Below are 27,064 nucleotides of genomic sequence, written 5' to 3' on the forward strand. Positions count from 1 at the left end.
TGCCTCGCTCTCTCTCTCTATGTCTCTTTCTCAGGCACCTACACCAACACACACTAAAATTTTTTTAAAAGGGGAAGAGAGCAATTCAGGAAGTTGAACTCGCACATTAAAGAAGTTGTAAAAAAAAAAAAAATTAAGAAGAAAAAGTGCGAAAAGTCTAATATAACCAAAACTTTCAAGCTCCTTTTTCCATAACCGCTCTTGCATAACTACATCTAAATACATTTAACATCAATAGTGCACGTAAAAAAGATATCATTTCCTGTAGTTTATACATAGCCTACGTTTACAAAAAAATAAATACAAGATAGATAAATTGATAGATAGATGTACTTTATTGATCTCAAATAATTGTGACAGTTAATCCAAGTATTACATTGGAACAAAATAAATACATATATATAGTTACAATAAAAAATAAAAATATTTATAATACATAGAGAGAGAGAGAGAGAGAGAGAGAGAGAGACAAAGAGAGAGAGAGAGAGAGAGAGAGAGAGAGAGAGAGAGAGAGAGAGACACACAGACATTTCCTGTATCTGTCCTTGTGACATTATTACACATACTGCACCCTCGCCTTCTTGTGTCTTCTTCCTTTAAATGATGACTTTGTACTCAATACGTTTGGATAAGGGATGTGTTGATATAATGCCAGGTACCGTGACATTAAAACATAAGCTCAGGCGGTGTAAATGATACGTTTAGTTCAAGGAGTGTAAGCAATCAAGCAAATGTTAAAACAACAAACAATATAATTAGTGGCCTATCTTGAATGTAGTGTTTCTAAATTGTGTACAGATGCGTGTCGAAGCTCAGGAAGCTCTGCATGAGGCACAGTGAAGCCATCTTCTTTCCCTTTGGTTGCTGAGCCTCTCATTTATAGGTAAAGAGCGTCCTCTGGTGGTCAAAACATCGAAATCTGCTAAGAATTACGTCACCACAATGGCCAAATCGCTTCAGCATCCTGCACTACATAAGATGAATAAAAATGGATGCAACGATAACGTGAAGGCAGCATTTCCATGGTGGAAAACAGCAACACCACATGCAGCACAAATAAACACACGTGCAGGCACTCGTACACAAAAGGTAAAGTGGCAGCATGTTGTGCAATAGGACATTCATAGTGCAGTGCTGTCAGGGAACACTCAGGTGATGTTGACCATGTTGCAGCCTCATTAAATATGTACAGCTAGTAGTGTGGCAGCCAGACCAGGCTAAACCTGCTTTCTTAATCTTCCCCAGCTGCATACCTGTCAGCAAATATTGCCCTTGTGCATCAAATGAGGATAACTGACAAACTCACAATTGAAAATAAAATGATTCCTATAGACTATGGAGCACACAGGGGGTTCACACACATAGTCTTGTGCTTCCAAAGCTGTGGTGACCTAAACTAATCATCGGTGTGGGTTCTTGGATGAAGAGCAAACTCAGAGCCTGAGTTGGCATATGGGCTCAATTCAGCATTCTGTTTCCTTTCCCCCTTCCTCATACCGGCCACCAAGAGGGTGAGAGGCCATCGACTTCCCTAAAGAATCCAGACATACATGTCCTGCAGAAATGCCTTTGAGCATGTCCAGACCCTGCCCTCTGACCTCTCTGGAGAGTGGGTGTTTGTGGTGGTGGGAAATACAAACTAATCAAATCCTTCTATTTATTTTAATTTCTCCTGGCGCAGTAGGTGGCCGAGGAGAAGGTACAGGCCTGTTTAAAGCAATAAAAACCCTCTCAACGTCGATGTCCCTGGCGACATCCACCTACGTGTCATAGCAACTCGGCCATGTTTTAAGAAGCAAACAACACCGAGGCTACTGATGATCTGGCCTTATTCTTATATTGATCAAATAAACATGTATTATCATCTTCTACATCTCACCATTAATAAGCATTACACCAGCACTTGTGACTATAACTTGTAAATAGCTATTAACTTAATTAAAGTATTAAATACAGAATGAATGACAGTTTTTCCTAAAATATATGTTGTCGAAATGTTTTTTTTAAATCTATTTGCACTTTATTATTATTATCTGTATGAATTTTATATGTTGGACAGGAGAGAAACGTGTTTTCAACTCTGTATGTTTGTCACATGTTGAGAAATTGACAATAAAGCTGACTTTGACTGTTGACCGCTGTGGCCTGCTTGTTTTTGAGTGAATCACTATGGTAAAGCTCATAGAACAGCAATCGTTGCATACAGATGATCACAAATAGCATAGTCGGGTTGATTAGAGAACAAAGTAATGCTTTATTTTACAGCCCAGTATTATACATACAGTACTAATGTAGAAATCGCTAAGAAGACATGAGTCATCAGTAACTTGTCATTGCAATGTTTGCATTTTAAAGGCTGTAAAATTAAGCTTTCGTAATTAGTATCATTGTAAATGTAGAGTCAGACATTGTGGACAACACTACATCAAAATTAAACATACTTTTCATCAGTGAATTGAGGACATTTTGAGAAGGTTTTTCTTTTTTAAACAAGAAACGAAAAGAAAAAAAACACATACATTTTGAATGTAGATTTTCCCTCATTGGGTAAATTAAATTTATTTTTGAAATTTGTCAAATGTACATAAATGATATTTAATGCATCAAAACCAAATGAGCAAATCAAATACTTTATCTTAAGAAAAATAAGAGACATTCTTTGTTGAGATCATTTTAAAGTATTGGTCAGGCGTTTCATTAACCTGGGAAAGCAAAGTGCTACACACAACAACCACTGAAGACAGTTCACCATACACCTTAATGAGAATTGGACTGAAGCACCTTTTCTTAGCGTAAAGCTAAAATGGAGATTTAACTTCTTTTTTTTTAAGTTTTCCTTTTCACAAAAACTCCATTGTGGTTTTATAGTCTACCTTCGACAGCCCATTAAGCCAAGTTAACTTTTTCCTAAAGAGAGGCATACTTGCAGTGACGTTGTTCTATTTCAAGTTAAAGTACTTATGTGAACTGCTTAACCCAACAGGCTGCTAAGACCTTGTTTTACTATATTTTCCTCCAGGATGGAGCTTTGAGTGCAAATAAAGGCATACAACTCCTTCACGAGAAATAAACATGGAATTCAGCCACATGCTTTCAAATAGTAATCATATATTTAATTGATATACATATATTGCCACCATTGGCACATACGATATTGCACACAGTGATGAAATGTTGCACAGAAAAAATAGATATATTTTTTGTGGGCGAAAACATTCCAAAAATTACAAATAACGTGGAATAACGCTGGAAAGGTAAAACTACGAAGAGAAAAAAAGAAAAAGAAAACAAGACATGCTTGCTGCTCCCCATTAATTGAGCGACTTACAACTCACACATAACCCTACCCAAGCCTTAGGACGAGCATTTCAACGGGGGCTTGTCAACAATAATGGATATTATTTCAGGCTACTACTGATGTTCCCAATCAGCCCCTGCTCTCCCCGCTAATGCGCTTAGCTAGCGAAGAGCCAACTCCTCTGCATCATCTAGGTGACCACCCCCTTCCATGTTTACATGTAGGCCGATACCCGGATGGCTGGAGAATGGGGATGGCAATGAGGTTAAGAAAGAAGGAAGAAAACAAACAAAAGTTAAGAATTTTGCTCCAAATTTTTTCCATAACGGTTTGTGCAATAGCACACACGGGGTCTGAGAACCAAAAAACTGGAAGAAAGAGGAGGAAACAATAACAAATAAAAAGAAGCCAAACTGCGATCCAAAGCACCAGGCCAGCGTGTAAGCATGCGGAGTGTGTAAGGCACCAGGTTGTTTATATGCTGAAGAGGTTGCTCCCAATCAGGTATCGCTCACTTCTATACCAGAGGCTCCAACAATAGGTGGTCGAGGACTGTCTAGTTTGCAGGTTTCTAGTCAATCTAAACACGGGAGCAATCATTAAATTCGATGCTGAGGTAAATCTGACATTATCTGATTGTTGCCAGCTTCTCTGGAGTTTACTGACAGAGTTTATAAAACTGCAATCACACATCTATGAGATGCGACCAAACTGGTTTGGAACCAGTTGTTTTTCCGTGTGGCAGCCCAAATATGTACAATTAGACCAAAACAGAATCTAAAGTGGAACTATGAATGTGTCCAAAGTAGCCCCACTGAACTTCACACCTTCAGGTCTTAAACTAGTAGGGATGGACCAGTGGGGGAATTGAACCCTCTTCACCGTGGCTCGTCCAGTGCTCCTCAAAACGTGATGGTAATATTTTGATTACTGTTTGCAAGGTCACTCCTTTTTATGATCACGCTTTGAAACAACTTCCACTACAACTACACCAAGCCTTTGGATGGAAATCACTCAGTACTCAAACTTGAGATTTGTACACTACAGGCAGATAAAGATAGATATGGAAGAGTCCTTGAGCCATTATTTTGGGAAACCAACGAAATCTATCTTAGTGCAGATTAACATGCAGCAACAGCACTCCTTGGCACCATTTGGACTTTTATGACTGAACAAGATCACAAAATGCTTCAGATGTACGAACCAATAATGCTCTGCTGAGTTTTGATTCTTTTTTTTCAGACCACTAAGCCAATCAGCACAGTATGTAGGGTGTTTGTCTCGTTAGGCAATCTGCAATTCAGGCCATTTGCTACACGTTGTCACTGCATTTCCTCTATCGATTACACATTTAGTACCTTTTTTAAATGAACACATTGCATTAACAACGAGACACAAAGGTAGTCTATTATATATCCATCCGCATTGGCAACAATTTCGACTGAAACAAAAATTACAATATTAATATTTCTTTGAATGCCTCTGGCAAACGTCATCAAGAGCCGTTGACCAGTTCAATACATTTGATTTTTAATGCAATGCCTATTGCACGACAAATAGAGCACTTATTTCATTTGATGAAAATGCCTATATGGTCCTTTTATACTGCATGACATCTAACCAGTTTTTCGAAGCAGGCCTAGCCCTCATATGATTTATGTGTAAACACATCTCTACTCACAGGTAAAGGTAAATAGGATGGCAAGTATACATGTGACAGTCCTATTACCAAGTTTTTGAATTTTGGTTTTGAGAATTAAAATATCTGATTTGTGCTGAAGTCGTTAGCTCACATGAAAAGGAAACGGGTTTTCCTCGGTAAATATATCCATTTGAACATTGCAGACACTTTTTTTTTTTTTTTTTTTACAATAGCTTTAACTGGTACAAAAAGTTTTCTGTTAATAAGGGAAATAAACACTCAGTTCAATATTGTTTGTCAAGTAGGAAACAATGTTCAAATATAATGTTATTACTTTGTTTAGCAGCCTGTTACTGTATTAATAGTGGATAAGTGGGATAACATCCAGCGATGAGTGACAACATGTCATAACTGTCAGGTTGTGGAGGTTTCTTATATTGTGGGTGATGCTCCCTTGGAGTTAAACCATTACAGTTAAATCTTTAGATTTCTTTCTTTTTACAGTAGAGTTTTTAAATTATATTTCTCTTGTTATTTTCATTACTCTTGCATGTGTATTTATTTGTGTTGCGATCTATAATCAATCCTCGTCTCCATCGTCCGCCTGAATCTCCTCTTGTTGCTGCAGCTCGCATGCCCTCTTCTCCCGCTGCTTCTCCTGGATCTTCTTCATCTCCTCGGCATATTTACTGAAAGTATTCCCGAATTTGGACCACACTTTGTAGGGCACCGTGATCGAGTTGCGGTACGTTGGCTTCACCTCGCTCACCCTCATGAACACCCCATACTTATTGGATCCGACGTCGAAGAAAAACCGTTTGTTGTCCACAGTCAATGATGACCCTTCGGGCAACTCCGCCGGTTCGTCCTCTACACCGTAATCGTCAATAAGTTTAGCCAAAGCGTCACGAAACTCAATAAGTCCCTGAGCCGGCAAAGCGATCGTCTGGCCTTGCGTGGATCCCAAACCGGGCCCCCGGTTAACGGTCTGTCGGATCCTCAGGAACCGTCCCCTCTGGTTCTCTTTCAGATCCATGTAGTATTTCCGATTCTCTCGGACCAAGAACTCGCTCTTGAGTGCTCGCCGGGGCTCGTCTTGCACCAGCGCCGGGTTGCTCGGACCCAGCTGGGCGTAATGTTCGATGAAGTCCCCCAAGTAGTCGCGGAACTCGACCGCCACGGACATGGAGAGAGTGAGGCGGCTCTTGTTTCCACCGGCCCCGACTTCTGCTATCTTCAAGAAGCGGCCTTTCGCGTTCTGCTTAACGTCCAAATAGAAGCGTTTGTTCTGGATGTCAACCCGCTTCGACGCCAGCTCCTGTGTCTCGTGCTGGAGGCCGGACGCCGAGCCCGCCCCTCCTGTCGCTGGGTGCATGGAGCCGAAGCCTGGGCCCGTAGGTGCTCCTCCCTGCTCACTACCACTGTCTCTGTCCGCCATGATGCTGCCTGCCTGCCTTCTCCCTCTGTCTGCTGCAAAGCCACGGCCAGCTACCGCGAACGCCGGAGCTCTCGCGAGATCTACACAGAAAGGTATAAAAAAAAAAGCGAGGAGGAGGAGGGGAAACGTTAATGCAGAGCCAGGACGCTGTGTTTTCTCATACGGTGTAATGCCATGAACTGTCAGTCCTATCATAACCAAACCAACGGATGTTGAGAAGAAATGCATCTCAAGAAGTCTGCTAAGTTTCGATTCTGCGAAACAGCTTCTGGAAATGATGGTGTCGGTTACCTGGAAAGACCCTGACTTGCTCTCTGTTTTAAAGCAAGAGAAAATATTTTTTTTCTAACGTAGCACTGCATAGCTTACATCACAAGTGTCTGTGCACGTTTAATGTGCTTATTTTTTTTATTTTGTTTTATGTGTTTTACAAACAATAAGGTAGTTGTGGTAGTTTGACACTCAAATTGTTTATCTGAAATTGTGTGAACAAAATTAGGCCAAGCTCATTGACTAAACTTATATGAAGTCATGCAATCAAGTCCAAGTATAGCCTAAACTTCTTTGCCCTAATCTGGCCAGATGACAAAGTTTAAATATATGTTTAATAATTGAACTGCATTGTAAAGGCTAGTGTAATAACATAATATCAACAATAACACCAATAACCATGAGTGAATCTTTTTTTTACGCCCACCACCAGCCCTGTAGACCCACAGCTAATACATTTATATAGGCTAACTCATCTCAACATATATTAACTCCAAGGCATAAATAGCAGAGGCCAACATAGAAATGACACAGCATTGCAATTCATGTAAATGATTTATTTCAAAACTCGTGAATTTAGACTAAGCAACATCACACAATATGTTTCCAAAACATGACATGAGTAGTTGTTCTCTTACAACTGAAAATGTGTTTTGCATGGCAATAAACTGCAGCATTGCCAACGCATGCTGGAGAAAGGGTCGTTTAACCCATGTTGATGTCAGGAACATTATTTCGGGAAGCAAAGCTTTACCTTGCCACATTGGGTAAAATAAGTGATGTTAAGTTTTTGAGGTTTGAAAGAGAACAGGTAAAAATAACTGAAACTCCGTCAGTGAACTGTAGCTGTGTTCAGCTTTAAATCATTTCAGATGCAACATTTTCACAGTGAAAATGTTTCAAAATGTAAATTAGAAACTTGTAAAACAACTCAATCCATATGCAGTAGCCTATAGGCCTATAGTCCAAACACATGTCCGCCAGTAAACTATCTGGGCCTAAACTTGCAGCATAAGTGCATGTAGCCCACAAGCACGCACACGAGAAGTAATAAAGCATACTTTCTCATCGTTGGCCATGTAGCGACCATCACGTCATGTCGTTTCCGACTAGTTATCTCCAAAGTCATCTGATTCGCGACGTCAGTCCACGCCCAGCCGCCAGGAGACAATATCCGTCCTCCGAGGTAATGTCCGCGTGGTCTAACCGTGTTGACCAGGCCAACTGACTGCATGCCGACATCGCATTAAACGACAAGTGATGTTAATTGTACCGCTGTTTTGTTGTTGTTGTTGTTCTTCTTCTTCTACAGCAGCGCATGCAGCAGAGGCCTATCTGGATACATCTGTGTTGGATACGCCTGCAAATTATCGCTATACCCATAATTTGCTGTGCTCTTATTGTGCGTATTTAGACGTTAGTATACAGCCTAGACAGTTATTGTATGAAAATACCAAAACGCACACATGTTTATACGTAGGCCTACACATTTATAGGGTATTAAGATCATTTTATATGATGTGGTATAATTGTTGGGCATATATATATAATTGTCCGAGGTGACTGCAAATAGCTTTGTAATTTTAATTACAGCATTCTAATTTTGCATTTATTTGTACTTCAAAAAAAGTAAGCAATCAACACATTCTGAACACATTTTAATAGGCTTCAAACAACACACCTTTTATTGGACAATCTGAAAATACTAATACTTTCTCCACAGTATATCGTCCTTCTTGAACCATGCATATGCTACATACGGCCTTTAATATAATTGTGCCTACATTCGTTTGTGCCAATTTGAAACTGATATATATATATATATATATATATATATATATATATATATATATATATTGTTTGTTTCAGAAACATATATATATATATATATATATATATATATATATATATATATATATATATATATATATATATATATGTTTCTGAAACAAACAACGTTGGCATTCCTTGCAAAACATATGAGAAAATGCTCAGCGTAATCCTCTATTTTGAAAAGTTATAAGAATGACGCCATACTTTTATATTTGAGTCATTATTAAACCAACAATTTGTTTGCATGTCAAACACTATTTAATACGACTGTTTTCATATTATTCAATCTGGCCTTTTTATACTATGGGTTCATCATTTATGTCAATACAGTCAAATTGAAATATTCACGAGAGTAAATCGACAATGGCCATCAACATATGATAATTTTACGTGCATTTCTAGCTTTGTGAAACCTATAGGCTGCATAGATGCAGAAGCTCATCTCAAACCACACACCTGTTCTTTTTCATGACCGATATATCTCGGAGACTGAGTGTGTAAAAGCGTTCAGTGAAGTGCGCAAAATGGATGAATTAGACGGTCATTCAGAACTCCTGCAGTAGGTATTCGTTATACACTTCACAAATATTCATCTTAAAATTGCAAGCATTGATCCTAAACATTTTAATTAGTGTAAAACAAGTTGATTATTATACTGGCTGTGTTTCTTTTTCAGGCTTTGTTTTTCAGGCTTTGCGTCTTTTTCAGGCTTTGTGATCTAATTGTTTAAACATGCATATCTGCATATTATTTTCCAGCAAAAAAATAAAAAACGGAAAAAACGACCAAATTGAGAGTACTGTTTGGAAAAGATGAGAAACGTGGAAGTGTCTTCAGTGTAGGCGTCCCAACGGCTGCCTGAAGGCCTGAGGGGAGTTCAGTAACATGTAAAGGAAGTCTAACCCAGAATCTAAAACACTTCAAATCTGTTAACGATGCCTTTTATTTATTCCATAAGCCACTTAACACGTATAACTCTAATTACTGTCACACAGGGAAATATTAAGACACTTACATGTATAATAATTGTAAATGTCAAATGTTGCTTTGCACTTGTAAATGCTTTCAAAAATACTGAATATATGTTGTAAATAATACAACTTTCCACAGTTAATTCGGTAGACTTACAACACTGAAATAGCCCTCAAGTGAATGACCATATAACATACCATAATATTAAATGAAGTGCATTAGGATATCGATAGTCGGAATGTCAAAGGTGAACTAATTCTTTATATTTTATGCTATCAATTATAAGTTAAAAGGAAATAATAAATACATATACAATATTATCATATTATGAATATAAATATTATATTAAAGTTATTATTGATAATATAATAAAACACTGTTATGAACATGCTAAGACATACGTGATGTTTATTTACTGCCTCAGCGTAAGTCTAAAATAACGTTTGGACGTCTTCTCTTATTTAGTTCTGGCGAAGTAAGCATGTCGGTTTAAAAGGATTTAAAGTTTAGTTTCTTTAGTTTCTCTTCTATAACTTTCTTATTTACTTTAAATCGGCCTCCTGGTGAGCTCCCCGGCATCATCCCGTCTTGTCTCACAAAACTCATAATGTTAAGTAAAAAAGTGAGTAAACTGTTAGGCATCTCAATAACACAACCCAATATTCACGTAAAGGACATTAAAACGTATTAAATAAAAGGGCAATTCATATCTTGTAATAATATGTTGATGTTCAGCATCCACATTATATAATGTAATATAATCTTGATCTTCAGCATCACAATTATAAGACATTCGCTGTTTGGTGCTTCATCCTCAACTCAACAATGTTATTCTGCCCAAGCTTCACAATTATTTCGTTAATGGATTTCTATTGTTATTGTGAAAGCACCGACTGGCCTTATTGTGTAAATCTTTTGTGACGTGCTCTTTGTTTTTTGTTTTTTTCGCAGGTGATAAACACGAGTATGGACGCATGCAAGAAATTCATATATAACTTATTTTAGTTTAACTAAAGTGTTGTTTTGGTATCTATGTATAGGCCCACCTATACGTGATATGTGATATCCTCTTTTCCTCTTGGGCCGATTATTGCCCATACAATTTACCCATTTATAATATAATCCGTGTTTCTAATCCAACATATCACCATGTTACATTTCTGCCCAATTTACTTACCTAATAGCGTAGTCTGTCTCTGTGCCATCTCAGATGCTCCGACAGACCTCAAACGACCTGTCATTTTCATCAATCACCAACAAGCCTATTTTTCAGACCAATTTTTAATCATGAATGTTAATCGGTCAAATCTGTCGTGATTGGATGCCGCAGCCACGTCCAATGCAGGATTTCAGCCTCAGAAAATGTGTCGTCGCAGTTAGAGAAAGGCTGACGCTGGGATCACCTCACAAAGTTTTGCCCTACATCCCAACACCGGAATGCAGTGGCGCTGCTCCAAATGCAGCTCCATTATTATTTCAGGCGCACGGCTGTATGCTAAAGCATATATTATGCTGCTGGTAACTCTGCGAGGCAATGACACATATGCTTAGCTGCACGTTAGGACACTTAAATGCTGCAGGACATTAACCATCCGGATGTCATGTAAATAAAGCGTCATTCCAAGCCAGCGAGATCCCATAACCTACCTTACACCGCTCAGTCTGCAGTAGGCAGCGCCTCACAGACACGATCGCGAGCCGCAGAGGACGAGACAAGGCAAATGGCACATGTGAATGCGCTCGGAGGCCTTGATGACACCACAGCAGTCTTGCTTCTGCCTGCTTCACAAAATGGACAAGAAACGGCGAGTCGTGGCACGGAGAGAGACACACGCACAAATTCTACGCCGCACGCTTCACCTCTGATGTCAACACGCACTGAGGCAACGCAGAGGACACGCGCCCCCCTTTGGCGAGATGGAGGAACTGCAGCTTTGCCTTCTGGCGGTAACAGGTAGGGAACCGATCTTTGCAACTGTAAGGGAAGAAGCAAGTGAGCATTACTTTCAACACCTCGTATACCGGTTGGGGTCGATTTTACGACCTGGGTTTAAATCTACACGGCTAAATCTCTGAGAAGATAACTGTTGCATCCATGCATACATCCTGCGCTCCATTATGCGATGTTGTAATGCGTGTTGTTTAAAAAAGCACAGTGGCGCTTCTTGTTACAGGAAAGGGGGCTTCTGATCACATATAGGCTAGGACATGTTTGTATATACTGTCTTACATCAGCACACTATGGGCCCTAATTCATGAAAGTGACATGTATAGGCCTGCTAGAATTTCAGCACCACGGAGAGCAGCCAGAGCTGAAAAGTATATGTTGTGTGGGTGTATTTTAAAGATGTACACATGAGTTTGTCCTGAGCCTCCCAAATTCAACATAAACATGCATTGCCCCTACGCAGTCCAAGGATTTAAATATGCTAATTTAGTTAATTTGCCGTTTGGGTTACAGCAACATTTACAACAATATATGTCAGATAATCATACACACACTGTGGTCAGCAGATGTCGCTCTTTGTGAATACTGTCAGTTCAACATCCTGTATCTGCATTCTATATGACATATAGGCTAAACCAAACCATTACAATCATAACTAAAATCATCAGCATTGCTATTGGATAAACATTGCTTGTTAAATTATGTTAGGTATATAGTCGTGTAGCAAAGTGCTCCCTCAGAGCCTCAATATCACGTGAAAATATTCAAATAGTATATTAAGAACACAGAAAATGATACGTTCATTGAATTTTCTCCGTCTAAAGTGATTTACATGTTTTTTTATTCCTAATTTGGACCCCGTGTTGCAGCTGTTTTAGCTGTATGGATTTAATGCGGTGCTTCAACATCAGTTTTCTTCTCTTTTTTTTAGAGGAAGAGCAGCGAATGTGACCTGAATGCAGGGCATGGCTTAATGGGATGAGACGCAAAACTCATTCAAAACAGTCTCTTGAAGAATCTGAAATGCTTTCGCAGCCTTAGTCATCGCAGCCATATGATTTTTTTTAGGCCCACCGGACTATATGCGGATGCATTTTTCAACGTGAACCTGTTTCATTATTGGAGTAATGCCTTGGCTACAGTGAGATGCAATTTTGAGGAGGGACAGTCATGGATTTAGGATTCCGTTTGTTTCATTGTAATGTGAGATCGCCGCTGATACAACACCATGGAGTGATTAACATACAGTAGCTGGGTTTTGGGAGAGAGGAGATCGACCCTTTGGTCCGTCGGTTGCCTGTATCTCAGTGCTCCAATCCTGCGTTTTTGTTGACGGAGCCCCTTGGCAATCGGCATTTTCTCTCCGTCTGTGGCTAGTGGGGAGGCGGGGAGAGAGCCACGGTGGAAGGCGCCGTGTTAGCGGTATAGCTGCCGACCAGAAATATTCTTTTATTTTATTTTTTGGAATGAAACGTGGCTTATGTTTTGCAACCGGACTACCAAACTTGTGGTTCACTGCAGCATTTTGCGTCTTTTCCCTCCGCTGCAGATGATATACAGAAAACCATCATAGCGGTACCCCACCACTGCAATTTTTGGGCAAAGATAAGAGTGGCGTCGTCTTTCAGTTAAGGCTACCATAGGCAGCATATGAGGCATCTTCTGGAGGGGAGAAACCGCCAATTCCTCGCTTAGCCTATATCTACAATGCCTTATTATTAGCAGAAAGCAGTGACTGAATTTGAAACCCATCATCCCGCGGTTCCCCCCGTTTCAAAGCTGCTGTTTACCCATTGGAAATCACTCGAAAAAGCAGCGGATCCCGATGGCATGGACACTTATGCAAGGTCTGCCGCGCTGCCGTGCTACTGGAGCCTACTTGCCGTCTCTTCATTTAACCCAGCTCCATCGCCATCGCCCCGCAGCCGAGAGAGCCCTGCCGCAACGCGACCAGCGACCACCGAGCCAAAGCAGGCGGCATGAGGCTTGATTCAGTACATTTATCCATGCTGGTCATCGGGGTCTCATTCGCCTGCTACTCCCCGAGTTTGAATTCCCTGCAGGACCAGGTTTACAAATCCGCCGTGGTGATCGAGGGCAAGGTGCAGTCTACGCCTGTGAACGTCTCCGCGGAGCCGTACCGTGTGAATGTCAAAGTGCTAGATGTGTGGCCCCTAAACAGCGGGGGTCTGGAGCGAGAACAGCTCGTCACCGTGGGGGAATTTGGATCTGAGGCTCCGTGTACCAAAGTGAAGAAAAACCACAAGTACATTTTTTTCATGGACCCCACTGACGAGCCCTTGGTTTTCAAAGCATCGTTTGCGCCTCGGGACACAAGTGTGAAGAACCTAAAAAAAGATGTTGGGAAGATCTTGTGTGAGGACTGCGGTAAGTTAATGTGTTGTGGATTACCGGTAAAGTCCAACCCGGAAGACTGAACGGTCTGTTAACAGCGCCTGGTTTAGGGCTTTTGGTAACAGCCACTCTGGTGAATTGTGGTTATTTTGGCCACAGCATGGTTTGGAGTCAGTGGGTACCAGATAGGTGCCTAAGGGGCGTCTATGCAGCAATTTTCGACAACTCTCGCAGGCTCCCATAGCCCACATGATCAATCAAACTCTCTTTCTCTCTTTCTCTCTCCCTGAACTGCATCAGACATGCGCCTCGCACTGTTGCTTGTGAGGAATTGCAGTTTGTGTGTATCGAACTATCTGCATGCTGCAAACCCGCATTATACTTAAAACGCTGTAGTCATGTCTAACTTCATAGGCTTTGTGTGCAGATTTCTGTTTTCCTACATTATAACGGCTTCTTATGTGAACATCGAGCACATGCTGTTAATGGACCCGGTATAATTTCAGGACCAGGGACAGCGGCCCGTATGACCGGTATCACGTGTGGAAAATCACGCTGCCCTAAGCCATTTGGTTCCAAGGCTATATTTAGGCTCCCGCCCTGCTTTAATGCTTTAATACCCCCACACTATGGCATAGCCTATCTTAGTCCTGTGTGCACACATGCATCTTCAGTGCAAACAGAGGGCTAGCAGTGTGTGGTGTAGCCCTAACCTGCATGAACTCATGGGGTTGTGGTTGAAAAACAAAACAAATGATCAACTTTACCACCCACACTTTAGGGGGTTTCCTCTTTAGATTCATGCACAAGTGGTTCAGGGTTGGACTCTGGTCAGTAGATGGCACCCTTAGGGGGGATTTTAAATCCCACCGGGCACAATTTATTTATGATAAGGTGTTATTTATATCAGTACTGATGCTATTCAAGTGCACTTGGATTGTTTCAATGGACCGTAGTTTCTCTTGCTGTGAGATTTCCCCATTGATAATCAAGGCTAATCATTCTGTTTAGGCTATTGATTTAGAACAGTGCAGCATAGTGTTGCTCTAGTGTAGATGCAGAAGGCCGCACACAAATACAGTCATTAATGTGTCCACAATAATTCACGTCCATTTGTGTTTCAAAACGATGCATTGTTTAGCCACTTATGGGTTGCTTTGTCAGTAGTTTTGCTAGAGCCGCTTGTCAACAGCTCAAATCTCACAGAGAGTGTATTTCCTGCTCTCCACCAGGGTAATATGAGTTTCTACTGCATGCTTTAATTATAAAGTAGTGTCACTATCTGCAATTGGATCTTAAAAACAGGGCTTGTCACAGAGCCGCTCTCTTACTTGTGTCTACAACTGATGTCCCATGCTGGTCAGCCTGCAACACAACTTCAAAATATGAGCTAGCTCATCTTAAATACTTTGAATGTTTTGAGCCAATTTGGGAATGTGCCACACATATAATAAAACATCTCTTTTGCTACCATGGAATGGCACACAGTTGAGCTTCTAGTATTGTGATCTAGAACATGACGTGTGCCCTGTACTGCCACCCTCTTAAAGCCTCTTAGCACTTGTGAGACACAATTGCTCTTCTCTCCTCTTGATTTTACCACACTCACCCATGTCTTAAACTCATCCCATTAGAGAGGCAACGCAAAATGGACCATATTATATCTAAAGTTCCTTGAACAGCCCAAACATCCCTTGTCAATTCTTCTGCTACTAGGCTTGTCAGTGACGTGATTAAATTGGCACCAACATACCACCGTAATACCTGAGAGAGTTGCCACGCCCACTTCCTGGGCCTCTCTTGATCTTTTTTTATTCAGTTCAAAGTTACCAGCAACATAGCTCATGTTGGTGGGCACTGTAGTTGAGGGGCTTCTTACTTAGTGTGATTGATCTAATCATTGTATCTTCTCTAACCTATCCTCCCTCATCATGCCATTTTAAACAGACAGATAAACAGTCAGTCCCTTGACAGCTTGTCCCTTTGAGTTAATTCATTCAGCAGGGACTCAAGATCAACCATGTTCTGTGTACTGCTTCTTTCCCTCAGATTTAGTCCCCTAACACCGAAACAGTGGATCTATATTTTAGGAATCTATGTCTTGGCCTTGAACCTTGAATTGCTGCATGAGCACCTTTGTCCGGGTCCAGCGATTGCTTTTAGGCCCACTTAGCACACATCCCAAACTTGCCTTAAATCCCTCTTGTACACTAGCTCCCCAGTGTGTGAACCAGGGGACTGAACGTGTACAGCTCTCAAAGTGATGCAGCTGTTGTGTTCCCGCTGCCGGAAAAAACAGGCTACCGACAGTGCCACCTGCACCCCTTCCTCAGGACTCAGCTGGGAGCTCTGGGTTCCTACGAAATAGGAAACGAACCCACCAAGAAATACGTTTCTCTTGATAGAGATTACAACAAACATATGCAAACATGGGCTCATGTTAAGCTATCAAATCTGTAGGCTCATACTTGGTGCCAGTGTCTCAAGCAGATCATATTGTATCTGACTCGAACTGCAACATTATTCTGCAGTAAAGAAAACAGACTGTAACCATCTCATTACTGTGTATAAAAACATGGCAGCAAGTATTTCTGGAAGTCCAGTGCTGCTTTGTGACAAGTCACATTAAACAACACCATCAAGGAAAGCGCAAATGTGTCTAAAATGTAATCCAGACACATGCATATTTGAAATATTTGTTTGAAAAATAAGACAATTCACATGCAGTGAACTGTATTCTATATTATTAGAGCCACCAAAAATTACATTATATGGCCCTATTCTTCAGTGCACACGTTGTATATGTTGGTCGGCTTATATGTAAGCATTGAATTAGCAGACATTTAAACAAGTCAGCATGTCATGAGTATCCTCTATTACAATGTGCTAACACAAAGGATAAAAATGGCATCTGCCTCGATGAGAGTGGATATGTTTGCAATTTGAACAGAGTCTGACATTGCTGCACTTAGAACTGTAACTGCAAAGTGTGTCACATCTGCCTTTTAGCCTTTATTATTTAAGCATAACACTAGTGTTGTTGTCCCTCATGATTCAGTCTAAGTCTGTGCAATGAATTTGATAGGTGAGGTTCTTAGCTTTTTGTCTGTCCATAGAACTCATGGAAGAGACCTACATAATTGCATTTTATGTGTGTGGGTGTGTGTAGACTGGTGGGAGCCTCGTGTCAGTAAAATCGGTGCAAACACTTGTGCAGAGAAAAAGGTCATCTAAGTCGAGGAGTAACACATCGCCCTAAAACCGCCTTCATACTTCTCACTCTGCATATTTATTTATTGCTCATTATGCCCGTTTAGATCTCTGAAGTAGATGAATATAACTCTGTTGTTGTGAATACACACTCTATCACTAATCTGTCACCGTGTGGTCCCATGCAGGTAGCAGCCGCTGCATTGAGGTGGTGGACAGACAGAATATTGCCAGAAGCATGTGTACTTTTCTGTAAATTTAGAGACTTCCTTTGAAGAGCCCGACATAGAACATGAATGACCGCTGCTAATGGCTCCTGTATGGCTTCTGCTGTTAAACCACAAGTTTATATGGCAGAACAAGCATTTACCGGCTGGTCATTATACTCTAATAGCGCACTCAAGGACAATGTAGAAAACAGTTGTTGATTGTGACAAAGGCATTCATTTACTGTATTTCACCACCAAGATGTGGTACAGGGTGTGTGTTTGTTTAGATAAGAATGATTGAAGTGTTTTCAACTGTCAGTGCTAGTGTCTCGAGCCCCGGGCAGAGGAACAAGCAAATGAGATTGACCAGCAAGATTTGTTTCAACTGTATGTTTGTCGGGATTGTTTTATATGTTCACTGGGTCCTTTTTGTAGCCTTGTGGCCCTGGTGAATCTCCGCTATGCGGCTCTACTCTGACAAGACAGTTTGACGTATATTTATAAAAAAGGGCATGGCCATTTTCAGTAATTGGCCCCTCATTTTCCTCTCCTATTATGCATGCTCTTACAATCACTGTCTTTTACTCCACATTTCTAAAGACAGAGTTTTACAAGCTATTATTATGACAGAGTGAGCATTTTGTGTCAACAAATGTCACAATTCTGCAATGATGGATGCGTTAGTTTTCCTGTTCAAGTTGAGGTTGAGGGATGTAGGGTCATGGTTGATACCTGTTTGCAGAGCACAGATTTGTGCGTTGGCTATTTTGTTATATTGTGTAAGCCAATATGTTGTCTAGTCCACTCCAGGGTCAGTTGATTAATTTATTCTGTAAACCATTGTGAAGCTCTTAAGAATGATGCATGTTTGCAGAGGTTAGATGACTAATAAAGTATTGAGGGATTAAAATTCAATTGCTCCAACTTTGGTCTTCTCAGCATTTACTTTTTGAGCATTGTCCATTCAGCAGTCCTTTCAAATTGCATCATACTAGGCTTCATTATCTATCTAAAAATTAATGAAAATGTTTTGGATCAAATTTTCTTTTTTAGGAGATATTTATTTACTAAAAAAATATACAATGCTTAATTTACAGTGCAGTTTAAATATGTTAGATTCATAAACATTTCCATTTGTGCTTGTAAATAATTTGTAAAAGGGCAAATAGACATAAACGGACACACAAATGTACTTGTGAAAAAAAGCTTAATATAAACCTAAAAAGTATACATCAACTTAGATCATATTTATAAATGATTAGTGATAGTAAACTTTCACCTATAATAAAATGAATAATAAATAAACAGAATCCAGTTTTTTGGTGATGGTGAATCTTCAGATTTTCATTTGGTTGGAATGTTTTTTTTTTCACGGCAGTGCAAAAACACATTTATTGTATTGCTTCACATTAACTGAGCTCATGTCCCCCAATATCCACAGTTTGGGGTCCTGCCCAATTTCCAAATCATGTTATCTTTGAAAATAATGCAATACTGTGTTTCCATCGTGCATTTCCAAAGCGTATGTCGTAGATCTCCTTTTGTCATTCTACATCTCTGACACATGGGAGAAATATTACTGCCAGTTTTATGGAGGGCATGTGACATTTAAGTATTTTATATTGAATTTGACTATGCATTGTGGAAATGAATACGGTCTGTGCCTGCTCTAATATATGTTACAATCAGTATGTAATGAAATGGAATGAGACCGTGTTGTTATATACAGCAGATATTAGTCCTTTAGTTGTTTCAAACGAGGACTCTTTTGGGATTGCTGGGTAAATGCTTTTTTTTTCTTTAACTTAATGTCATGTCTAATTTGTAGGTATTTGAAATGAATTGTAGGTAGGAAGGTGGAATTATTGCATTAGTTGTTGGTAGTAAACTGTTAATATCAATCATCAGCCAGTTGGATTTTCTGGACCTAAAGTCATTTTAGTATCATTACACATTTGTCATGATATTTAATACACACACTAAATTTGATACCAAAGTGATTCCCAATTGCTGTAGTGTGTTCTAAAGTGTGATTTATTTCCTACTCTTTCGTATGTCGCCAAATGCATAGGAGCAGATGCTATTGTCCCATTGTCCTTATGTGTGCATTATCTAGTGCTGCTGTACAGCGGACACTAATACAGCCTCAAAATAATCAGGAGTGTGTAATGTTAAGAGGATCTAGTCTGTCAAGCTATCCAGCTAGTTAAGATGCATGTCTTTCTGCATGTGCTACTGGAGCAGTAAAGTGCAAGACACCCTCTGTAGTTCAAAGATCGTTTGCCATTAGCAACATACTTAGTTTGGGAAGACGAGTCATTTTAATGACAGCTAGTAATGTTAAATAATCCCATGTAGCCAGACCTCTGCTTTGTTAAATGCACTGTGGTTTAGATAATTGACATACCTATAGTTATTTAGACAGATTGACAATAGACCTTTCTAAATGTGTACAGTTTGACTTGTCATACCAAGACTAGCACAGGTGTAACAGGTAGCAATGGTTGCTCTGATGTTCCAGTACAATCTGTAAACTGAGATCTTTGGGTTTTCTGCCAAAGAAGACAAGGAAATTATATTTTGATTGAAATAGATTACAACAAATATATGCAAACACACGCTCATGGTAAACTATACAATATATCTTCTCATACTGGCTGCCAGTGTCTCAAGCAGATCATGTTGTATCTGAATAATGTGATTATATTCAGTTGTATTACCTTTTCATTACAATTTGAATGTGATATTAAAATGTTACATAGCTATATTGCTCCAAAGTTCATCTTGGGTGTATGGAATTCCAACAGGAATTGTGTGAGATTTGTAGAGATAGAACATCTCTACAAATCTCACATAATTCCTGATTACACTCCTAAAACACTAAACATGAGAAAGTGAAAACAAAATTGTGTTTTGACAGATTACAGAGAGTCAAAAACCTGGGATTATACTCGACATACTGCTATCACAACAAAGATCCACGTCTGATGAAAAACAACTTCCTTTGATGAGTTACATCACTGTTTGCTTGTGAAAGCTCTGGATATGACACAAAACTAAGTTGTCATCACTTCCTAATTCTGGTCTTATGTGCTTCACCACAGAACTAAAACACTACCAGCCATTATGAGTTGTTTAACGTGAGTTTAGTTCTACATGATAGGTTTAACCACTCTACTGTGACAGATATTTTCCACACACTTCTCTGTCTAACATGCCCTTTGATTTCACACACAGAGCAATGCTTTGGATGATTATGAATTGACATGCTGAAATACAGAACTATGTCTGGGTTCATGAAGAATAATGGGATTAGTCTAAATTCAGCCGGATAAGAAAGATGAGAACAAGTCTGCAATGTCATGCAGTTGAAGGCTTGTAACTTTAAATGTAATTAAATGAAATAAAAAAAAATGTAAACATTTGTCAGATTTTGGGGACCGGTGAGGTAACAGTCTGCAAAGGACCGTGTCAGAGAAAAGGGGCAGATAGTTTGATTGTTTTCTTATAACTAACATCGTCATCTTATGTTATCTAACATCACGTTAAAATCAATGGCTCAATATATATTTGTGCCATTTAAAACCTGTTTTTATCTCCTTACAGTGTTCACATTTTCTATTAATAATCAATGATACTATTTTTTGTTTCTGTCAGGTACAAAGTCATGTTCTTTTTTAAAGGTAATTTTTTCAGTCCAATAGTTAGATCAAACAGGTAAATATATTATTATAAATATGGTTGATATTTGCTCAGTTCATTTGATTGCCCCGCTGCATGAGAGCCAGACTCTTACTTACTGCTAACTTTTATTAACCAAGGCTACAAGCATTCACATTACAATAAACACTCATCATTTTCTGTGTTTGATTACAGAGACACTGTTGTTTTATATATTACACCATCATATCATCGAGGTACTAATGCAACACTGCAGTTTGCTAGCAGCTGGCTGAAATCAGACAGGAGGAGCAGGATTGGGTCAGCTGAAGGTGGTGCGAATGCAGATTAGTTTTACAGTTAGTACATAATGTCACAACCAATAATCTCCATTAATCGCTGGCTTAAATAAAATGGGATGAAAGCTGCTTATGGAGCAGCAAAACCAAATTTTTACTATTTTCAGAGGGGACACATGTCCTATGGGTTTGGAGGTGAAATTGCATTTGGCTTTGTCTAATGCTCATCAGTATTATGGCATGAGATCATTTGGTTCCAGAGCTGCGTCCACAAGGCCTGAAAAAATATACTTTGTATCAAAGTAGTGGTGGCTTTTTTAATGTGGACTTTAAGAGATGACCTTGATATGATAGGGAGATGAAGACAGCTCATGTAAACATCTTGAAGCAGTTAATTTACCATGCTACTAAAATCCTTTTTAATTATGATGGATTATTGTGGTGTTTAACGTCATTATTGGATGGTTGTTTTGACATTTGATTGCTGCTATAAGTATGCCTTTAAATCACAGATGTCACAAATTCCATTATTTGCAACATAACACTAGGGTTAACATAATATTTCTGGAATATCTAAGCGTCAAGCTGTATTTACATCTATCCTTCCCTCTCGTCATTGCAGGCTCGGATAAACTGTTGAACAGGAAGCACTGTACCTAGCATCTATATTGCAAGAAATAAAATACATATATGTTTTGTTCAGAACTGAAATTGACGAAAATATTCTTAATCCTTTATATGGTTTAGCTATGTGGATGTTGTCCCCACTGTTACTACCATCGGCAAACGGCTGCTTGTTCAGTAACCAAACCTCCATTTACTAACTATAACTGTAATCTGAGATGACAAAGAAGAATTTACAGTAAATGTCGGACTAAACAGAACAACAGTCTAACAAAAAATATTCCAGTATTTGACTTTAGCCTCTGAGATCACAGTTTACACTCTGTCTCTCTGCGTTTTCAATAATTAGGTCTCCGTTTTTCAGCCCACTGAATAATGTTGCCTTCACCACAATGAGGCAGTATATGATCAGGATCAGGAAGCAGGAGAAACACCGAAAAGTTGAAAGGGATGAGTTCGTTGGGAATGTCAAAGCAGTTGTTAGACTCCCTGCCCCTGCGTCTGGAGCGGTGTCAAAAACACTCAAAAGCCCACAGTCACGGCACAGCCTGTGAGATATGCACAGGATAACAACTGTGAAAGCCACTGCCATGTGGATTGTATTTTGTTCCCAAAAGGAAGCCATCTTTCTAGTGTTACTGCTCTGCTTTTAATACTGCAGTCGGCCATAAGCCGGTGTGTTCTTTTGACTAAGCTAACCATAATGGTGTCCCTCAGGGAGAAGCCAGCATGTACAGCGTTGGACCGAGATCAAAAAGATGTCCAGTAATAACTTTGAGCTGTTGTGTCGATAGAAAACATCCTAGGCTGCTTCCAGTGCTGGATATATTAACCAAAAAAACAAAGGATCAGTAACTTTGAAATACTACAATATTAGATGAGATTGATAGCTTTCAAACATGATGTCCTGAATACAGTTTACTTTCTTTTTTTAATCACAATTAAACAAATAAGGCATGTGCCAACATTAAAATATAATTGTAGATTGTAGAATCACAAGAAACGTAAACGCTGAACACAAACCTGCATTATGGCCTTTTTATTTTCCCATCCTGATACAACTGTTCAGTGGGTTTATATTGGCCTGCTCTTTACGGCTTGTATCCTTCTGCTTCGTGAAGGCAGTTTAAGTTTACCCTGCCTTTTGAATCATTCAGCAATTTTCAGCTATCTTGGGCTGCAATACTCTTCCTTTACAGGCTGCAGCCAGTGCATGTCATTAAATATTTAAAATGTTTTTTTCTTTGCACAGCATGAAAGGTTGTTGACAAAATTAACCCTTTAAAGTCACAAATAGTAAGAAATTAAATAAGAAATCAGGGAAGTTAAAAATAGGCAAATGCACTGTACAACACATGTAGGTGAACACAGTTCAGCATGACCATAATTCGTCATTTTGCAACCAGAAAACAAATCTATCATTCACCTCCATTTATACAACATTATTTTCCATCTGTTTTGGCATGGAATCTGGAATGTGTTTTATTCAGAAAATAAAGTATTTTTATTCCCTAAATCTGTTGCGCATATACAGTATAGTATGTGACAGACAGATTTACTAATATTTTGTTTGAAACGCTGCCAATAATTTCTTTCAGGGCTATTAACATTCTTTCATATGCATTTGGCTTTGTTTACATCTATTGACCGCTCCATTATTAACCTTGTTCAGTCCAGTAATCCAGCTCTGGATCAATGCATGTAAATAGCATAACTCTGAAAAACCCGATCTGAAACCTGATTTAAGCCGCTTTGCTCCCTGTAATATTAAACTGGTTACTGTGGCATGTGACATCTTTTTCTACCCACTGGCGGGCTTGTTATTGCTGCAAACTCATACTGATGCAGGGTTAGATTCACAGTTGATAGATACTTTTTATGAACAGTATAATTGTCCATAACACCAGGCTTGTTGTCAGGACTGACAAGATCACACAAATTACTGTTGAGATCAACATTGTTTTGGCATGTTGTGTAGAAGTAACCTACTATTGCTCCATCCAAGGAGGAAGGATGAAGCTGGCGGGCACACATTTTCATGTTCTTTCACTTGTAGGTCTTTCTAGCTGTGGGCGTAGCACCACAGAAAACACATTCCATAATATTCCATAAACTGGTTTAAAGATGTCAACAGGGATCCTCAAACGCAGGGTATCAAAGGTTTGTGTAAACAGCTTAAGGTCGTCAATGTCAACCTCACCTTAATTTATTTATAGTGCAGTGTCACACAAAATTTGAAAGAATAAGTGCATTGTTGTATTGCCAATTTTAATGAAGGACACAAGTTAAAACTTGAGCAATGTTGCAATGTTGGTATGCAATGTGTCCACATTTGTTATGCGTGTTTGTGCATCTTATTTTGTTTGGTAAGAGGTGCTTGGGTGATTTGGTTTAAAAATGTTTGTAAGTTTAGAATATGAAGCTTGCCAAATAGATTTATTACAGCAGTTTGTGCATGAAGCCTGCTCGTCAGTTATTCATTTTGGCTTCCTCATTTCAGCGGCTCTTCACCAAGGTGTCAGGTAGATCCACAGGAAGCAGCGTGACACTGAAGGACAGTGCAGGAGATAGCCTTTCATTGCTGACTCGTTTTCTGGCATTCATTTGCCATAGGCCCCCAGGCCACGTCTTCACTCTCACCATGCACCAGTTTCTGTGTCAACTCCTGGTTTTATTGGCATATTTGAGAATGTTATGTTAACATCATGATTAGAATATCAGAAACGGCAGTTTAGGACATTTTTTAGGTCATGGTGTGGTAAGAGTTTTCCAATACAGGGAATCTGAGAAATCTGAGAATTTACTGCGACTGGCATACTACTTTATATTCAGTTACAAAACTATGTTTACCCACATATTATACCTTTACAACCTTTTTTTAAAACATACATACACTAAATCTAGTCTTTTTCAATTCTATTTGTCTGCATCAAGTTTAGCTTGAAGGTATAAGAACATTTCGTTCCAGGTCTCTAGACGCTTGCCAGTGCTTGGGTGTGTTTTTCTTTGGGTAATTGTCTAAATTTCAGTACATTCGCTATAATTCTGTGTCGGCAAGCATGTGCATGTTTTCCTGCGTCAGTGTTGAGATGGCTAGTTTTTCGGCATTTGCGCCGTGTTTTAAACATGATTAGCGCCATGTAGTCCTGAAAAAAATAATCATACGTTAAAGTGACTGTCCAAAAGTGTAATATAACTGTCTTTTATATGTCCAGAGAAAGCTGACAGTGCCCGTGACAGGAACTTCAACAAAACGATCGGGAACAAAAGGACCATGGGAAGGGCAACTGTGTTTGTGTGCAGCGTGCCGAAGTGTTGAAAAGAGGGGCTGCCGGCACTCCTGCTGGGCGCCTCCTGGTGTGTTTAAGGGACGTGTCCGGCCATGTTCACCCCACACACACAGCACATATCCTGAGAGAAGGTTTGTTTCCTCAGGTATGTTGTAGGTGTGGATTGATGTGTGTCTTAACATGAAAAGACTTTAAACAGAATGGAATGGCTTGTTAGCAGTGTTTGGAAGTGGAACAAGAGAAAATAATGTTTCCCTTAACAGTGAAGGGGTCTCCTACTTTGAGCCGGAGCTTTGTTTCAGCAGAGTTAAGAGAAAACATGCTTTCATTGTGGAGCAAAGATGAATTGCTTAATTCTGCGGTGCGCGATTGAGCGTTACCTTCCTCAACGTAACACAGAGGAGGAGCCGATAAAAGATTATGACACTGCTGACTCACAGAATAACTTGTAAACAACTCGACCCACATATTCCTGGATATTTACAGTATGCATGTGGATATTTAGACACATTTTGATTCACAGTCATCCCACTACAGGATGACCAGATACTTGACGCCCACAGTGACCCATGCGTGCTGTCTGTTCCTAAAAACTGTGACGCCATCAAGTTGTAAATCCTGGAGTTTTTCCAGAGTGAATAATTTGGGAATAATAGCAAAAATCCTCACAGGGGCTTCATCTTCATTCATAAGGGACATACTTTAACTTCACAAACAACACACTTGATGCTTCAATTCACATGGAAAGTACAAGGGACAAAATGCTGTTGCCAATTTAGACAATATCAAATTCTGATAAATAAAGATAAAAGCATACGTGTCTGTCTGTGATTACTCCAGCATGTATGTGTGCGGGGGTGTATGTTTTGGTCGAAGGCTGTTAGTTTATCCTTTACCCTTGCTTTCTTCTGACCTTCCACCAGTGCTTCTGCTCATTATTGTGTTGCTCTAATCTGGAGGGGACAGGACTGGGTGCAGAAGTGTATTTATCTTCCTGCACAAATAGGACCTCTTTCCGTCTGGTCCCTGCTTGGCTTGTTGTTGAAAGATAGTGAGCAGCGTCGAGCAAGCTTCAGTGTATGCGTGTGTTTGTGTGTGGTGGGTGCGTGTGAGTGTGTGCGTGCATGGGTGAACTGAGATGTGTCCCAGCTGGCCCACAGACCAGCACACTAACCATCACCTCACTGCAGCAAATGCAGACAAAAGAGGAATATATCTCCCTTGTGATATTGATAGCCCTTAACTCCGGGGGTGTTTTACCCTAAATGAGAAAGCAACATTCCTCACAGAGGTCTGTTGTACTTGTAAAAGCCAGTAAGATCAGTGTTACAGAAAGTCCCTGTAGTGTGAGCCCTGTAGCCCCGTTTCCGCTTTTCCTCCATCACATCTGTTGGGATGTGTACTTTTGCTACGCATTGTCTAGGCATGTTTCTTTTCATTCCCTTGTTGTCTCCATGACATTAGGATTGCAAGCAGGCAGTTATCATGCAGCCAAGGGCCAAGGGCCAGGAAACCGCTGTAAGCAAGCCAGCATTGCAAAAAAAGAAGAAGAAAGTAGCAGACAAAATAATACAAATGATGTATTCTCTTTTTATTCTGTGAAAAGTCTGTAATGCCATGCTGATAAAACTATTGGTCAACAGTTTGAGTTATTATTTTTTGCGGTCAACGAGTTACACTAACCTGTGCTCCACTCTGTCTACAAATATGGTTTAGTATTTATTACTGTATGCCATTTGACCAACAATTAATACTCTGTTGGCTAAAACTCAACTATTATATTTTAGGCTAAAGCTTTTGCACTGCTCCTCCTTCGCTAAGCTGCTCAAACTGGGTTGCCTATTTAGAACAATTACAGCTTGAGCTAGCTTTAACCTCCTTCTTAGTACCGGTGTTGTCAGTCACTGGTGCGCTTGGCGATGACTTTAAGGTGGCAAGGGTTTTGTGGTCCTGTGCAGTCATCCTGTTTGCTCTGAGATGACCCAACCACGGTTCTGGCTACTTGTCAGCCGCGCC

General features: G+C 39.8%; 1 protein-coding gene across 1 annotated transcript; it reads right to left on the reverse strand.

The window, feature by feature from the left end:
- Positions 1–2,323: 2,323 nt before the first annotated feature.
- On the reverse strand, positions 2,324–6,393 carry puraa (purine-rich element binding protein Aa). The gene has a single exon (XM_079236019.1). The coding sequence runs from the start codon at positions 6,376–6,378 to the stop codon at positions 5,521–5,523; it is 858 nt and encodes a 285-aa protein (XP_079092145.1). The 5' UTR covers positions 6,379–6,393; the 3' UTR covers positions 2,324–5,520.
- Between the last annotated feature and the right edge of the window lie 20,671 nt (positions 6,394–27,064).

This window comes from Taurulus bubalis (genome assembly GCF_910589615.1).
Source record: "Taurulus bubalis genome assembly, chromosome: 2".
NCBI classification, from domain to species: domain Eukaryota; kingdom Metazoa; phylum Chordata; class Actinopteri; order Perciformes; family Cottidae; genus Taurulus; species Taurulus bubalis.

What these genes read in the sequence shown, in the direction of transcription:
- puraa (XM_079236019.1), bottom strand. Translation starts at nt 6,378, where the DNA reads ATGGCGGACAGAGACAGTGGTAGTGAGCAGGGAGGAGCACCTACGGGC.